This window comes from Thamnophis sirtalis, unplaced genomic scaffold (assembly GCF_051295495.1).
Source record: "Thamnophis sirtalis isolate CommonGarterSnake01/CBP01778 unplaced genomic scaffold, rThaSir2_p1.2 scaffold_14, whole genome shotgun sequence".
Classification (NCBI taxonomy): Eukaryota; Metazoa; Chordata; class Lepidosauria; order Squamata; family Natricidae; genus Thamnophis; species Thamnophis sirtalis.
The window spans coordinates 35,974,917-35,993,293 of NW_028261394.1; the positions used below are offsets into that span (position 1 = coordinate 35,974,917).

General features: G+C 45.2%; 1 protein-coding gene across 6 annotated transcripts in view; it reads right to left on the reverse strand.

Moving 5' to 3' along the window:
• Window positions 1-18,377, reverse strand: part of TK2 (thymidine kinase 2) — a 116,216-nt gene that overhangs the window by 41,078 nt on the left and 56,761 nt on the right. Inside the window, exon 11 of one of the 6 annotated variants that reach the window (XM_087729510.1) lies at window positions 1,680-1,859. The exons of 3 other annotated variants lie outside the window; for them this stretch is intronic. In XM_087729510.1, the coding sequence (XP_087585636.1) occupies window positions 1,812-1,859 (48 nt within the window). In that variant the 3' untranslated portion in view covers window positions 1,680-1,811. Of the gene's footprint in view, window positions 1-1,679; window positions 1,860-10,750; window positions 10,887-14,584; window positions 14,627-18,377 lie in introns of those variants that run through there. 2 more of the 6 variants (XM_087729514.1, XM_087729512.1) reach the window with 2 other exon arrangements.

An 18,377-nucleotide genomic window follows, 5' to 3' on the forward strand; every position in this document is an offset into this window, starting at 1 on the left:
ACTGGTGAAGGACTGGCATCTGAACGCATGTCAAAGATTCAGGTTCCAAATAGCAATAGTTATTAGACTTATTACCACTTCAGTGTGCTTTTACAGCTCTCTCTACGTGGTTTACAAAGACAGCCTATTTCCCCCAACAATCTGAGTCCTCATTTTACCCACCTCGGAAGGATGGAAGGCTGAGTCAGCCTTGAACCGGTGAGATTTGAACTGGTGAGCTGAAACTAGCAGACAGCTGAAGTAGCCTGCAGTACTGCACTCTAACCACTGCGCCACCTCGGCTCAGATCAAAACCTCTACTAAAGCTACCAGAAGATCAGAAAATCCGAAGACCATGGTCCATAATAGACCACAAGCATTTGAAATCAGAGCAGGCATGGATAGAAAAACAAAAACCCTTCACTAACATTGATGCCATCCAAACCTATCCATTGTTTTAGATCTGGGGTCTTTGGTGCTCTCTGAGCTGGGTGCTTTTCTTGAAAGACATTTTATTACCGAACTGGATAACATCATCAGTGCTGGAGGGGAGCAGGTTCTGGGTAATGAAACATCTGCAAGAAAACCATCAAGTTCAGACAACACCAACAACTCCAGAGTTAACCCTGAGCTACTGATCTTTCATTTCATTTTCATTTTTCGTTTTATTTGTCTTGTATGCCGCCCACTCCCGGAGGACTCCGGGCGGCTCACAATAGACAAGGGAAAGGGGATAAATAGACAAAGGCAACACTTTAAAAAGGACGCAACATTCACAATTTCCTTGGGGCTGGATGTTTCACAAGCCGCCCGGCCTGCTGGAGCAGCCAGGACTTGGTGGCTTTGCGGAAGGCCAGGAGGGTAGTAAGGGTCCGGATCTCCACGGGGAGGTCATTCCAGAGGGCTGGAGCTGCAACAGAGAAGTCTCTCCCCCGGGGAGTCGCCAGCCGACATTGGCTGACAGATGGAATCCGGAGGAGACCTAACCTGTGAGATCTTATCAGTCTGAGGGAGGTAATCGGCAGGAGGCGGTCTCTCAGGTACCCAGGTCCGTTGTTTTAGATCTCACACATTCACTTTTAACACCCTTACATGGTTTTTAACCAAGACACCCATTTTCAGTCATTAACAAAAGTTACCTTTTCAAAGACATCTAAAGCATTTCAGCTGCTGCAGGAAACTACCCAGAGTGAACAGCCTCATTAACTGTGAAACTACCTTATTTTCTCCTTGCAAATTATTTTTTCCTTACAGGTACTGTAAAATGGGGTATTTTCTCAGGATGTAGTTGGCACTTGCAAATGTAAAGAGCGCATTAGAGTACATTTCTGATCCGATGGTTCCAGCGTACCTTTCCCTAATAACATGATCATTTTTTAAAAAAAACTTTCAACTCATGGCTTCAGTTGTAGATGTTTTTAATTCATCCTGGGACACCACAGGAGTTCTTCCTTCTCCTCCAGATATCAGAGAATCACAAATCTATGACTATTGGGAACTCCTAAGCTAATTACTAGGAGTAAAAATCCCCAAGGCATGTACTGAGGACCATGTCATAGCAGGAAGGCATTTCTGATTCTGCTCAGAACATCTTTCAGAAAGTGCTAGGTTTGTAAGTAGTCAATTGGGCAGGGGGGGGGGGAGAGAAAAATATCCTAGAAGAAGGCACATCCACACTGCAGCCACTAAACAGTCCCAAATGAAGGTTGACTTGTGAGATTCTTTACTTGTTTTCTTATGCAATAATTGTTGACATCTGGCATCTTAGATAAGGTAGATCAGATAAGCAGCAGCAGATTAATCTTCCCTTGGAACACCCTCTACAATAATCATTAGGTGGCTTGACCTAGTTCCGGGGAATGCTGAAAGTCATCTTTCCTCTAAAAATGCAAGACAAAATTTAAAGAGAGAGAGAGAGATGGAGGAAAAGGGGGGATTGAAGAGGGAGAGGGGGGGAGAAGAAAGAGGGAGTTGGAGAGGGAGGGAGAGGGAGGGAGTTGGAGAGAGAGAGACGGAGGAAGAGAGAGGGTTGGAGAGGGAGAGAGTGGGGGAACAGAGGGAGGAAGAGGGAGGAAGAGGGGGAGAGAGAGATGGAGGAAGAGAGAGGGTTGGAGAGGGAGAGAGTAGGGGAAGAGAGGGAGGAAGAGGGAGGAAGAGGGGGAGAGAGAGATGGAGGAAGAGAGAGGGGGTTGGAGAGAGAGAGAGAGAGATGGAGGAAGGGAGAGGGAGTTGAACAGGGAGAGAGTGGGGGAAGAGAGAGAGAAGGAAGGAATTGGAGAGGGGAAGGGAGGGAGGGAGGGAGGGAGGGAGGGAGGGAAAGAGGGAAAGAGAAGAAGAGCTGACTAGAAAAGCTGACATTTGATGCAAGCAAGAACAGGCAATTTGCTCATCTCCCTTTTCTACAAAACAACGAAAGTCCCAGACCTTTGATAGCTGTCTGAATTGAAAGTGATTTTTCTCTCTCTCTCCAAGCACCAATCTCTCCCAATTCTCTTTAGAAAGATTAAGATGGAAGTGATTGAATTCTAGCAAGTGAACTAGGACCAATATACAGGTGTACCTTTGGAGTGAGACTTTCTGAGTCTCTTTCTCACAGCTTTCTTCCCGCACTGGCGAGGAAGTCTTTTTAAAAATAATAATAATAACAGTCTACAGCTCTGGTTTATTTGCACCCCAGGTTCTTTCAAAGAATATTGGTCTGAGAGCCAACTCTTGCAAAAATTGCAGTAGAAAGAGAGGCAAGCCAGGAATTTATTTTCTTGTCTTATTTATTTATTCCATTTATATGACCACTGATCTCAACGAGTGACTCTGGGCTGTGCACAAAATTAAAACAATTGCAACAATATAAAAAATTAAAATACATAACAACCAAAAATAAATCACACATCATAATTGCTGAATTAATCAAGAAATAGGTCCCTGCATATATTCGGGATCCACAACCTGGACCCTGAGTCAGATCTTTAGGACTTGGAGGTTTCCAATGGTTGTCTATTTTTGAAAACCTCTATTGATGGAGAACCCACAACTCCTAATGGCTAGCAGAGTCTGGGACATCCTGTTCTTCAATAGGATGGGACATCCTGTTCTCCAGGGTCCTCAAACTTGAGAACTTTAAGACTTGTGGACTTCCAACACCCATGCTGGCTGGAGAACCCTATCCCCTTCCTGTTGTGGCCCAGCAAGCATCCAGTGGAGCTGGCAGCCGAGTCGTACAGTGAGGAGGTTGGGGAGAATATGGGCCAATCCTGGAGTCTGGGGAAGGCTCGAAGGAGGGTTCAGCGTTGGAGACAGAGATGCAGACAGGGCCCTCTGGCAGTTCTCAGCTGCCTTCGGAGCTAGACAGCGGTGAGGCAGAGCAACAGCTGGAGCCTGTTCCCAGTGTGCGCATGCGCAGAGCTGCCAGAAAAAAAGAACAGCTAAGAAATCAGGGTCAACTTGGGAGTAAAGCCACAGGTGGATGGTGAATGGCCCCTCCCATAGGAAATAAAAGAAGAGCAAAAGGGCAGTGCAGGAAACAATTCGTTCATTCATTTCAGGAGTGCGAAGATCTGTCTGTGAATCTCAGAGACTCTGTGCCAAGTCTTTCCTTGCACAGCACTGCGTTTGGAAACTATTTACATGGCAGCTTTCCAAGATAGATAAGGTCTGTAGTCATAAATTCGCCTTTGAAAGACTGTTTGCCAGGCCTTTGCTGAATGTGAATGAGAAGAATTCACATTTGTTTAATAAAAGAGGTTTTGTCGGGACCAGGAATCTATTTCATGCTTTTTGGGGAAGCCTAGATCAGAACACTTCCTTAGTCAATGAGACCCAAGTTATGTCTATCCCACCTGGACAAATAGAAACAGCTGGGGAGAAACAGTCCCTCATGTAACCCAATCCCAAGCCGAGAAAACATCCAGCATCTTAAATTGCACCCAGGAACACAATAGCAACCAATGCAGCTCATGGGAGTAATGGTGTCACAAGCGCTGAATAACCAATGCCATTTACTACTCATACTGTCACATTCTGCCAAACTTTCACAGCTTCTTCACGGGGAGCCCCACGTAGAGAGCATTGCAGTAGTCCAGACAAGAGATCACAAGGGAACGAGAGAAAAATGAAACCATTGAGTCAGACAAGCCACGATTTCTTTTATCTTCAAGACAGGATGGATCGTTATTTATGATCATTGACCATAATAACGCATAAAATGGAATACTTAATGTTTCCATTTAAAAATATTTTTATAGCTCTTTTGCTACCTATAAACATGACTGCCTTGTTTTGCAAAGCGCTGTCCTGTTTTGTTCAGATATCCTCTTTTCCATGCTAAAAAGCTTATTTAAAAAAAACCTTTAGAGCATCACTGTTCTGCCTAATCCTCCCCCCTGCTCCATTACTTGAACATAAATCATAAAGTTCAACATCATCAATTCCCTGAGTAATCCATCAAAAATGGCCTTTTTGTCTGAGCCTTCAGGGCCGTCAGCATTTTTGCAGGATAAGGGAACTGAACACCAGATGGTGCTCAGCTCCAGAAACAATGTGAGGAGGAAAGGGATTGCCTTCAACGCTTGCTTTGCTGCTTCCTTTTCCGTAGTTTGAATAGACAGCTTTCTATTGTTCACCCAATCCAGATGTGCTGGCTTCCGCATTTCAGACTTTCACAGCCCCTGTAGATTTTAGATGGCTGCATCTGCAGACAGGCCTCCTCCGAGGCCTTTAATTAAGGGGGAGCTGCTGTATCAGTGCTAGGTGATTCCATGCACAGCTTTTCCTGAATCTTAATGTACACATGGAGTACAATCCGTTTGAATTAAGTCAGGGGTGTCAAACACGAGGCCTGCGGGCCAGATCCAGCCCTCAATGTGGTTGGATCCAGCCACTGGTGGGATTCAACCAGAGTAACATCTGTTTGCTGAGATGCACGGTTTGTGCATGCACAGGTGCTTAGTACATGCCAGTGATGGGTTGCAGGCAGTATGTGTACTGGAGCCTGCCCGGAGCACCGGATACCATTCCGGTACGGTGCTCTGGAGGGCTCATCCACCCGCCCGAACTCCTTACTGGTCTTTTAAGTCTTCGGTGCTTCTGCGCACATGCGCGTCACGTATAGAAACTGTGCAATGCTCCACTGAGCAGCTGTACTGGTTGGAACATGATCCGGAACCCACCACTGGTACACACACATGCCAAATGCCCGCTCCACACGCTCCCGGTGTATTTGAAAGCAGCTCTAAAACTTACCTTCTATGGCAGCCCGGGTGAGTGAAACAGCTGAGGCGTAGCAATCCACTCTGCCACGGCTATCAGCTGGGCTTCAAACAAAGGGGATATATGATGGAAAAGAGCAGGAACTGGTCTGGATCGGCTGAATCCCACCCCTGGATCTGGCCCGTGGAAAATGGCAAAGGTAAGAGCCAGCCTGCATCGCTTCAGCCCTGTCTACTCAATGCGAAGGGGAAACATCAGGCCAGCATTTATCACATTTGTTTTTAGAACAATTAGCCGAACTCAGCCTTGTTTATCATTATTTTAGGTCGTAAAACCTCATTATTCAGGTTAAATTGCCGGCGTGGCCCTTTGCGATAACTAAGTGGGGTTTGGGTTTACAGTTTGGGCCCTCGATCTCTGAAAAGGTTCACCATCATTGGCTTAGGATGATCTCCAGCAAGAGGAGCCCAAGTTTATTTTGATTCAAGGAGCAATGACCCGGTTGACAGTTTACATATAAGAAGATGAGGTGGTCCATCTTGTCGGTTCAAAACACATGAGTTTGGAACTGTCGAAGCCTTGGATGAAAAGGATAACCGTGTGCTTGATGACTTTATCCCATTAACTATTATGCAACACTGCAATAAATCGGCTGCTGTTTGTGGGAAAGATGGACAGCTTATGGCTCTTGAGCTAATCCCCAAAGTGCTTCGTATGAGATCAATTCAAACATCTGCCAAGGATGAGCTGTGCCTTCCCAGCAGAAGCCATGGAAGAAGCAGAAAGGAGATGAAAGAAGGAGAGAAAAGACAGTTGCATAGCAAGAAAGGAGATAGAAGTTAGAATCATAGAGAGCTGGGACTTGGAGGTTTCAAATGGTTGTCTATTTTTGAAAAACCCCACAATTCCAGAAGGCAAGCTAGACCATTGATTGTTTTCCTTGTCAGATACTTTTGCTTACTTGTAGGTTGGATCTCCCTTTAACAAGCTTCCACTCATTACTTCTTCTCCTGCCCTCAGGAGCTTTGGAGAAGAAATCAATTCTCTCTTCTCTGGGACATCTCCTCGAGTGCTGAAAGACTTTGTGTCCCCCCCAAAAATCCTTCTTTACAATAGACAAAGTTCTGCCTCGTGATTTATTATCCCCTATGGAATCAGGTTCTTTCCCCACTCCTATTTTAAGGTATCACAAGACTCTATAATTCTACTGCAGCAACTGACACCGTTTCCTATTAACACCTGGTTTTTTTGTGTTCCAGAAAAATAGGGACCACCTTTGGTGGGAAGGTAACAGCGTTCCAGGCGCCCTCGGCATTTAGTCATGCCGGCCACATGACCACAGAGATGTCTAAACCCTAAATCTACAGGGATGCAGTGGCTCAGTGGCTAAGACAGTGAGCTTGTCAATTAGAAAGGTCGGCAGTTCGAATCCCTAGCGCTGCATAATGGAGTGAGCTCCCGTTACTTGTCCCAGCTTCTGCCAACCTAGTAGTTCGAAAGCACGTAAAAAATGCAAGTATAAAAATAGGAACCACCTTTGATGGGAAAGTAACAGTGTTCCATGCACCTTCGGCATTGAGTCATGCCGGCCACATAACCACAGAGACATCTTTGGCCAACAGCGTTGGCTCTTCAACAAAGATGAGCACTGCCCCCTAAAGTCGGGAATGACTAGCACACCTTTACCTATCATAACTTTTAACCCTTTCAACTTTTTTTTTCCTAACCAGATTCATCTGTCACTAAGCTACCTATATGATTCCCTAAAGCTGTCATTTACAGACTATCATGGTTGAGACCACAATCTCAGAGATACTGCTTTGAGGGACCATGCAGGCCCCCAAAAATGTTGAAATTAAGCTTAATGGATTTAATGAATAATGAATGAATGAATCTCATGAATAATCCATTGGGGTTTGTTTTGCTTAATATGTCTCCTGAGCTGGAAAACAGAACAACAGGACTTATTTAATAAGGGAACACCATGACTGGGTTCATACAATGCATTTAATCCAAGTGAATCAAAAAAGAAAACAGCCTGATGGATTAGCACAGGGGTCCCCAAACTTGGCAACTTTAAGACTTTAAAACAGCATAGCTGACTAGAGAATTTTGGGAGTTGAAGTCCAGAAGCCTTAAAGTTGCCAAGTTTGAAGGCCTCTTGTCATTAGCACAAAATGCTAGGCTTGCTTAGGAGTAACCAGGTGTTATTATGGCCAGGACACATCCTGGCCTATAAGGACATCATCTCAGGTATCCAATCCACAAGGCAGCTGGGCATTTCCCATCAGATCCAGGGGGATCTTCCTCGCTCTCCAGGTGTAACAATCAGTACCTGAATTGAGTGGAGTCCCTTGGACTGCAAGGTGATCAAATTGGTCAGTCCAAGAGGAGATCAACCCTGACTGTTCTTTAGAAGGCCAGGTCCTGAAGAGGAAACTCAAAGACTTTGGCCACCTAATGAGAAGGAAGGACTCCCTGGAGAAGAGCCTCATGCTGGGAATGATTGAGGGCAAAAGAAGAAGGGGACGACAAAGAATGAGGTGGCTGGATGGAATCACCAAAGCAGTTGGCTTGAACTTAAATGGACTCCGAGAATGGTGGAGAACAGGAAGGCCTGGAGGAACATTGTCCATGGGGTCATGATGGGTTGGACATGACTTTGCAACTAACAACAACAAAATACAGTGCACACACAAAAAAGCAACCCTTCCCATCCTCCATTCCATTTCCACCACCACCTCAAAGAAGATTCGCACGTGGTCCTAAACCCAAGCCAAGCTGTGCTCGGCTCCAGTTAAAGCGCAAGAGGAGCCAAGGCACCCAAGCAAACTCGCGGCATTCCAGCTTCAGATGGCCAACTCAAGATGGCCCTTCTCTTGCCCGGGAAAGGGGAAGCGATGGGGGGGGGGCTTTCCTTTGTTCCTCCAGCTTCGGCAAAGCGGGATGGGGGCAGCGGCGGGGCCCGGTTGCCTGGGACGCAACCGAGCCCACCCACCCCCACCCTCCCTTTGCCCGGCCGGATGGCTCTCCGCTTCTCCCACCGCTGCATCACACGGCTGGCCGCCCCAGGAGCATCTTTCCCGGGCGTCCGCTCTGTTTGGAGAGCCGCCGCCCTGGAGAAGTCCCAGGAGGAACCTTATTGCACCACCGTCGCCTGTTCTCCGCTGCTCCGGTCCGAGCGACCCAGGCGCTGGGCGAGCCCGCATGGAGAGGAGGCAGGCCTCTTGCTGGATGCGCTCCGGTAAGAGGAGGAGGAGAAGGTGGGCGAGGGAGGGCTGACCGGGTGGCTGCTTCCCCTCCTCTCCTTTCTCCCCCCACCCACGGCTGCCGCTCCCTGATTGGGGCGCTGGAGGGCGACTCCCCGGGAGGAGACAACGGGGGGGGGGTGTAGGATGTAGCCCCGCCTGGGGAGGGCAGGGGCTTCCCACCTTCCACGATCGGCTCTGCTGGAGTTAGTCAAACGCCTTGACTTCCCAAGGGGCGCCCTCGGGACCTTCTCCCCCCAAGTCGGCGTTTTAAGAGAAGCCAAAGCCTTTTGTTCCAACTGCCCACCGGACTGGGGTGGGGAGGGGGCGCGGAGAGCTTTAAGCTCTGCCCCCCCCCCTTGCTGTTGCCACAAAGCGGAGAAGTCTTTTAGGGCGGGGTGAGCCATTGTCTGGCTGGAGAGTGGGGAGGAGGGGCTGAGCTGCACGAGGGGATCCAGGGGGTGGGTGGGCGCGCGGGCGGGAGCGCGCGTTCTCCCCCCCCCTACTTTCTAAAAAAAAACCTTCCCCGCGTGTGCTGTGTAGCCTGCAGCGGTTCCGGTGAATTGGCTCGCGGTCCTCTCCGTGGAAACATCTGGGGCCGAGTGGGGGAAGAGGGAGAACCCCCCTCCCCACTCCGGGCAAAGTCTGCTGGGCTCACCATGCCTCCGGCGGTCCTGTGGGGAAAGCCGCCTCGTCGACCCGAGGAAGTCCGCAGCAGGGGGGGAAACTTCGGGATCGTGGCGAGCCCATCGCACGTATGTATGCAGAGGTGGATGGAGGAGGGGTGGGGAGGGGAGATTGTCTTTCGGCTCTCTCCTTTCTTCCCCATCCCTTGACAAAGAAGACAATGCAGGAACCAACCCGGATTTCACTCTCTTCGGTTTCACTTTATTGGGTGGAAAGTAAGGGCTAAAGTTGAAGAGACAGAAACCAGGGGTGGGATGCAACCACTCACTCTCTCTCTCTCTCTCCTCTCTATTTCTTTCTCCCTCTCTTTCTTTCTCCCCCTCTCTCCTTCTGTCTATTTATTTCTCTCTGTCTCTCTCTCCTCTCTCTCTCTCCCTTCTCTTTATCACTCCCCCTTTCTCTTTCTTTCTCTCTCTCCCTCTCTTTCTCTCTCCCTCTTTCTGTCTCTCTCCCTCTCTCTGAACAATGAAGCAGGTGCCTTCCAATCTCATTTTCCTCCCATGCCTCTCCATCCAAACAATGGGAGAGGGGGTGGGGAGAAGGCTTAATTCCTGAAGCTTGTGCATCAAGAAAATCTGGGTGTGTATGGCTTCTGGTTCATCTCTTCCCCCCCCCCCCCGTCCCCCCAAAAAACCCAGCCTCTTTTAAGAATGTGGAAGGCTTGAAGTTTCTGTTGCTGTCCCTTTCTCAGGGCATGGAGTTTCTGGAAGAGTGAAGCTAGAGCCTTCTGCTCAGTTTGAGGTCTGACTCAAAGACTGGGGAAATATCTACATGTGAATCCCTGCCTGGTGTTTGGATTCCAGCAAAACAGAAACCAGAAGGCAAACAGAACTAACTAACTTGGCTTAAAATGAATAGGGTTTTTTTATGGGGGGGGGTGAGGAGGTTATTGTTTGTGAGTGCTGACTTCCTAGCCAAATCCAAGGCAGTCCATCAAGATTCAGAATACCAAACCTTGGGATCAAGTTAGTGCTGTGTAATCACTTTTAAAGCTGGTTGGAAGCGGGTGTTTAGTCTGGAAGGGTAGACCTTTTTGTAGAAATTGCTAAACTAAAAAAGATTTCAAGAAAAGAGACCAGGATGGACAAACCTAAGGCTGTTTCTTGTATTCCGAATCTTAACTCTGTTTGGACCCATTTCCTGGTCAGCTTGAAAATATGGAGTGGGGACAGTTGACTGGGGTTTCTGTCCACTTCTTCCAATGGTTGTCTACTCTTCCTGAATGCTTTGTTTCCAAAAAAGCATTGGTGTGGCACTTTTCCTTAACATTACCCTACTTATTTTATTTTTTAAAAAGAGTGAATATGTGTGCATGTCTTAATTCCCTTTTGCCTGTGGATTTGGTGTGTGGAAATTGGATAAATTCATGCAAACGTGGGGGGGGGGCTTGTTTTTTTTGAAGTGCAAAAGATTTACCTTGAGACAAACCAGCAATCCATCTCAACTCAGTATTCCTAATCTGATTGCAGGGCATTGTCCAGATTTTCATATCAGTCTGTTTTATTAGTCACATCTGGGCCTACCTGAACCTTTCCGTCTGCAAAGCACATGTTCTTCTCCAAGATGTGGTACTTCCCTTCTGGAGATCAGAAAGCTGTATATGTTTCTTACTGATCGAGGAATCTTTCAAGGGTGGAGGGATTCCTTTTGTTGAAATAGCTGGATTTGATGTCACTTGGCTGGAGATGTTTATAATGAATTTCCAAAATTTGGCTAGTAAATTCAGCAGGTGTACTTTCCACAATGTTATGTACCACCAGTTAACATCTGCTACACAAACAAAGGCAAAGTATTAAACCCTCCCTTTCTTCTCTTTCTCTCTCTTTCTCTCCTTTCAGTTCTTTTCTTCCACTTTTCTCTGCTTCTGGGAAGTTATATCCAAATTAGAACCAGTGGCAGTTATTTCAGTCTCTGTAAGTAATGTGCCAAGGTTTAAGAGTTTATGTGGTGGAATATAGTGGGCCCGATTTTCAGGAGGATTCCAGAGGAGTAAGAGACAGCTCAGTAGAGATAATTTGTGTGAGAGAAAGAGGGTGAAGATAGCTCCTCCTTAATAGTTCTGAGTATGTGCTTGATGTAGATCAGGCGTGACTAACCTGTGGGACGCAAGCCGCATGCGGCCTTGGACAACTAATAATGCGGCCCCACAAGATCATAAATTTTTAACCTTGTTACGTGGTTTATATACATTAAGTATGTTATACATTTTCATATGCGACCCAAGAAAATTCCTCTTCACTCAATGTGGCCCCAGCAAGCCAAAGGACTGGACACCTATGATGTAGATAGTAGACTGCTTTAGTTTGGCAAGATTCTGTCTATAGGAGTGGAATGATGTGAAATCTTGCTTGGAAGAATCACCTTATTCGAAAGTAATTTTCTTGAGCTGAGAATAAATCTTCCTTGTGCAGGTTTTGTTAGAAGGGCAAAAATTCAACCCTCCATAGTGCCTCTTTCTGTGGCACGATTAGAGTGTCAGGGTCACGTTGTTTACAAGATGATCTGTGACCACTCATAGCAGCTGAAGCCAAAAGTGGCAGAAGTTGCAGAACTATTGAGGTTTCATTCATTCAAAAGCTTGATTTCAACAGGGCCGAGCCCACTGCAGATGAGATCAGGCAGATATGATTCTTTCCCCTCAATCTGCTTTAGCCAGTCCCCTGTGGATTCAACCATGGATCTGTTCTATTTGAAGTTAGCCAATCTCATTTCTACAATTATTTTATTGATTTATTTACAATTGTTACAATTCCAAATAACTCGCCTTTCTCCTATTTTCCCCACAACAACCCTGTGACGTGTGTTGGGCTGAGAGTGAGTGAGTGGCCCAAGGTCATCCAGCTGGTTTTCATGCCTAAGGCACGACTAGAATTCACTATCTCTTGTTCTCTAGCCAGGTGCCTTTTAATATTTTAAAATATTAATAAGTGAAAGATTTAAAAATTGGCAGTTTGATAGAAGGGCACCATATTGACTGAAAGTTCTACTTACTATCTAATATTTGCAAAGCCATCTCCTATCTTGGAGCTCTCCAAGTGCTGAACAGCCTATTCTTTCACATGTTTTCTTGACCTTCCTGTAACTAGCCAGTCCTTTATATCTGATGCCCCACCTTCTCAGTTGTTTTCTGCTACAGGAACTAACTAACAAGGTTCTCTAGGGACATTCCTGTGAGAACTTCAAAGTCTTAGACATAAAAAGTGGAATGCAGAGACTGGCCCTTTCTTCCAAATGTACAAACAAGACCTTAATCACCCAATCTACGAAGCTGCTGGTTGGAGTGACTCTTACACTGATATTTCAATATGTAGGTTGGAAGTGAACTGTAGCACATGGGCAGACTTAGTGAACAAAGGAATTAAAATGTGATTCCCAATTCAATATGCGTTGCATGGAATGACTTAGGAAGGCCCAAATTATTGATTATTTGTTGGAAAAGAAATTGCATCTAGATTTTGTGTCCAAAGAAAAATAGCTACGTGGTGAAATTTTCACAAATGGGACAGAAACTCTTTATGCTTACTTACAAAGTCACTAAGGGAAGTTTTGCCTATCTTTCATTGTCCATTGTTAAGTGCTGGGAATTTTCTTATTTGTTTTTTTAGATTTAAGGCCACCCAATTCCAAAACAATTCTGGGCACCTTAAACTGAAAAATTAAAATAAAATAAAAAACTACTAAGCCAGAAGAATATATTATGTTCAGACACAAATTCCAGACACATTAAAGTATCCAAAGAGTCTGGGAAAAGAGCCATATTTTTAAGGACTTCTAGAACATATCAGAATGGAAGCTATGTGGATTTCTGGGGGTATGCTATTCCAGGAGGCTAGTATCACAACAGAGAAGACACGCTTCCTAGGTCCTGTTAGATGGCATTGTTTGATAGACATTGACTTTGCCTACCTTAATGATGGCAAGAAACCATGGAAGACAGATGGCCCTCAAATAATCAGCCTCCAATCCATGAATCTGGTAGGTGGTTGCAGACACGTATAAAATTGATAAATTTTGGACCAGAAGGCTTCCGGACATAGTTCAAAGAGCTGGTTATCTATTATGAAACTCTTCATGGCTTTGGGTCTAAAGGACTGTCTGTCTTCCTTTAGGGAAAACTTCCAAAATTCAGAATAACAGAGTTGGAAGGGACTTTGGAGGTCTTCTACTCCAACCCTTTGCTCAAGCAGGAAATCCTTTCAGACAAATGGTTGTCCAATTTCTCCTTAAAAACCTCCAGTTTTGGAGCATCCACAACTTCTGGAGGAAGTTCTTTCCGCTGATAAATTGTCCTCACTATCAGGAAGCGCCTCCTTGGTTCTAGGTTGCTTCTCTCCTTGATTAGTTTCCAACCGTTACTTCTTGTCCTGCCTTTAATGCTTTGGAGAATAGCTTGACTCCCTCTTCTTTGTGGCAACTCCTAAGATATTGGAAGATTGCTTTCATGTCACTCCTAATCCTTCTTTTCATTAAACTAGACATAACCAATTCATGCAATCATTCTTCATATGTTTTAGCCTCCAGTCCCCTAATCATCTTTGTTGCTCTTCTCTGCACTCCTTCTAGAGTCTCAGCATCTTTTTTATATCGTGGCGACCAAAACTCAGTTGATCAGAATTGGCGCACACTTAGTCTCTTCTAGTCAGCAACCTCATCTGACAGTACCCAGGAAGCATGGCCTTCTCTGTTATAGCACCTGCTCTCTGGAACACCTTAAGATTTGCCTGGTCCCCACCTTCACCACATTTAAAAGAGACCTGAACATTTCACTTTCCCCACAGGCCTTGGATTAGACTAGCTAATTTGTGCTAGTCATTCCCGACTCTAGGGGGCAGTGCTCATCTCCGTTTCAAAGCTGAAGATCCAGCACTGTCCGAAGACATCTTTATGGTCATGTGACCAGCAAGACTAAATGCCGAAGGTGCATGGAACGCTGTTACCTTCTCACTAAAGGTGGTCCCTATTTTTCTACTTGAAGTTTGAAGTTTAATAAAATGTGTATGCAGCCCACTCCTATCGGGACTCTTGAATTTTTTAAGTGCTTTCGAACTGCCAGGTTGGCAGAAGCTGGGACAAGTAATGGGAGCTCACTCCATTATGCGGCACTAGGGATTCGAACTGCCGAGCTGCCAACCTTTCTGATCGACAGGTTCAGCTATAAACTGAGTTTGTAGAGTAGGTCCTACATATTGTACCATTTTAGAATAAATTTTTTTCTCTCCTCCGGACAATTGGGATGTTTTGCCCGTATTTTCATAATGCCTTGACTGTATGCCAACCAGAGTGACTGTGGAGTTGGATGGCAACATCAATTTAACAAATATATAAATAAATGCCCATCTCTTCAGCAGTTTCTCCAGCAACTCACGCTTCTAGGCCAAATCTCCAGGGAAATTCCTCCCAGAGGCTGTTCCACCTTTTCATCATTTTGCAGGAAGAAACAGCATCTTAACCCTTGCTTGGCTCTCTGTGAGACGTTGCTTCTAAAAGCTTCCGGCAGAAACCAGCACCTGAGGGAATAAGCCAACCCTTATCCCGTTATGTAATATTTAGGCAGATCTGAAAGAAGCCAATGGGAGCCATTTCTTCGGTGGCAGATATTTCTCTCTCAGGGGAAATAGGATTATTTTTTTTTGAGAAAGCAGACCAGGTTTTTTTTTTGTTCTTGACAGGAAATATCTTTACCACTTTTTCTTTTTCTTTTTCAGTTGTAGCTTAAAAGAACTAGGAATATTTTGTGGTTCCATATCAAATTGTGGTACATTTGTTCTGCTCAGGGCCTTACCAAAAGAGGTATATTTCAGATGGTCCCTGGACGTTGCAAAAACTATAGGTAGTACTCGACATACGATTGAACACAACATTTAGGTTGCTAAGTGAGGCATTTGTTAAGGGAGTTTTGCTCCATTTTACAACCTTTCTTGCCACAGTTGTTAAGGGAATCACTCAGGGGTCGTATTCACTTCCCTTCCCTACTGGTTCGCAAATGTGAGCACGCGCACCTCCGCGCATGCGCTTTGGGTGAAAAAAGGCCTAAATGGGATGCCGTAGAGCCGGGGCGGGTGGGTGGAGCCACCCACGATTTCCGCGACCGCTTTAGGCGAGCCACTTTAGGCGAGCCGGTCTGAATTGGTAGAATACCACCTCTGGAATCACTGTTAAATTAGGAACCTGGTTGTTATGTGAATCAGGCTTCCCCGTTGATTTTGATTGTCAGAAGGTCGCAAAAGATGATCACATGACCCCAGGACACAACAGTCGTAAATATGCATCAGTTGACTAGAGTCTGAATTTTGATCCTGGGGATGCTACAGCAGTTGTGTGGGAAAAGATCCTAAGTCATTTTTTCAATGCCGTGGTAACTTCGAACCGTCACTAAATGAATGGTTATAAATTGAGGACTACCTGTACTTACAACCTGGTTCCGAATTTCTAATGGCCAGGCATGTGAAGGCATTTGCACTGATCAGCATATGCTGCAATCATGTGACTGTGATTTACTACTTCATTGCTGAAAATCGACATTTACTTCTGACTTTTCCCAAAACTATTCCATAGTCAACCATCAGTTGGCTTAATAACCACCTCATTCACTTAATGACCACTGCAAAAAATAGATAGTAAATTCGGGCTCATCATGTGGGTAACCCACTTTACAACTGGCATGACTTGCAATCCTAACGGCCAAGCTCCCTTACAGTTGTAAGACTATAAGGGAGTATCTGTACTTCTCTAGCTCCGATATGGTGAGTTTTTCTTATTAAATGATGGATGGGAGATTTTCCGGCGTCATTGGCTGCTTTAGAAGCAAAGCACTAACAATAAGCCATAATAAGGTCTCCAACCTTGGCAACATGAAGACTTGCGGACTTCAACTCCCAGAATTCCTCAGCCAGCATGGAATTCTGGGAATTGAAGTCCACAACTCTTAAAGTTGCCAGGATTGGAGACCCCTGGAATAAGCAACAGAGGTGACAACGAGTTTCAGCTTTACAGCGACCACCACCAAACTACCTTATCCAATTTTGCACCAACACCAGAAACAGTTGGGGTGTTTTGGGACAGATGTGGATGTTCACTCAACAAGTTTGTTGTTGATCTGTTCCATCCTTCGGTTCTTTTTCTGAAATCTTTCCTCTAAAATCAGTCTTAACCCAACAGTTAAGATGATTCAAACGAACCACAAATATATCTGTTCGAATACTCTGATTCATCCCTTCTTATCTTTAATTTCTTTCCTCTTTTCCCTGGTTCCCCATCTTTTTCTGTTCTGTTCCCCCTCTTCTTCTGTTGCTTTTCCTGCAATTGAGATAAATCCAGATGCCCTTAGTAGTTATGGGATGGCACCAATGACATCACCCAAGGATGTGGTGCCCCATTCTCCGTGCAAAAATGAAGTTCTGGGCTTGTGCTCAAAATCTTTTTTCCCGGTACATTTTGTTTTACTTTAGTTCCCTCTGAAGTTGTAATTCACGTTTGGCCTATCCCCAAAACATGATCAGCCAAAAGTGACCTGGTTTTGCCTTCTCTCTGTAGCTAAACTCCCCGGCTAAAAATATAGTGGATTGTTATTTGGAAAACAAAAATGGATGTTAGTTATTGTAATCTTAACAGAGTTTTTTCCCCACTGAAAATATGTCTGCGAGCCGAAAAGATACCATTTACAATTTAGGCACCAGACACTATGTCATCTCACACTTTCCTTCCCCCTCCAACAAAATTAAAAAAGGCCTGGAGTTTTGCAAAATTGACTTGCAAGAATCTTGTGGCATCTCACCGGGGGACGTTGAGCTATTGCAAGGTGTTTGATTCTCACTTTAATTCAGTGAGATGTTTTCCAAAGATTTGGGGCTGAAATTTCTTTCTTTTTCTTTCTTTCTTTTTCTTTTCTTTCTGTCTGTCTGTCTTTTCCTTTCTTTCTTCTTTTCTTTCCCTGTCTTTTTCTTTTCCTTCCTTCCTTCCTTCCTTCCTTCCTTCCTCTTCTGCCTTTTTACACCAAGAATTGCGTTTGGAGCAATCCTCCCTGTCAACTTCGCAAATAGAAAGCAACATCGGATCCTCCAAATCTTTCTTGGGTACTAATGCACTGGATTACACTTCTTCAGTTTCATGGTACTTTTAGGGAAGCCATTTGTGATGAGATCTGTTTCTGAAGGAATTATTTTCTATTATGCCTTTGTTATATTAAGAAAAAAAACTCTGACCTATGTTTGTGGACAGAAAATTTAAGGTAATGGAAATCCCATTCTGCCTTTGTAATTGCACATGTTGTCTTTGTAAGAAAGACTGTGATTGATACCCGTATGTAGAAAGGGTGACTGGAGAAAAGTGCTAACAAATCAAAAAGCTCGGGTAGATTAAGATTAAGATTTAGTTTATTTGTATGCCGCCCTTCTCCGGGAGGGATTCAGGGCGGCGAACAACTCAAAAGGGGAAAAGGGGATACAAACACAATACACGTAATTAAAATACATAAGAGTCATACAACCATACAAGTCGAGAGGGGAGGGGAACTCATCAACCCCAGGCCTGCCGGCACAGCCAGGTTTTGACAGCTTTCCGGAAGGCCTGGAGAGAGGTGAGGGTCCGAATCTCCACGGGGAGTTCATTCCAAAGGGCCGGAGCTGCTACAGAGAAGGCCCTCCCCCGGGTGGTAGCCAGATGGCATTGGCTGGTAGACGGAACCCGGAGGAGGCCGACCCTGTGCGATCTAACGGGTCTATGGGAGGTAATTGGCAGCAGGCGGTCTCTCTAGATAAGTTGTAGAGAGGAAGCGAGAGGATGTTTGTATTTTATACAGCAATAACACTTAGATTTACATACAGCTTCAAAGTGCTTTACAGCCCTCTCTAAGCGGTTTACAGAATCGGCACATTGTCCCCAAACAATCCACATTTTACCGACCTCCATCGGAAAGATGGAAGGCTGAGTCAACCTTGAGCTGGTGAGAATCAAACTGCTGGCAGTCGGCAGAATTAGCCTGCAATACTGGATTCTAACCACCGCACCATCCTGGTTTTTATGGTGGCAGTTATTTGATCTGTGATAAGATTTCTGAAGTGTAATTCAGATATAAAAAGATGCTGAGATTCTAGAAAGAGTGCAGAAAAAAAGATTGAGTAAGATGATTAGGAAGAGCAGTTATAGGAATTGGATATGTCTCATTTAATAAGAAGGACATGGGCAGCAATGTTCCAATATCTAAGGGGCTGCCACAGAGAAGAGGGGGGCAACTTATTCTTGAAAGCATCTGAAGGCAGA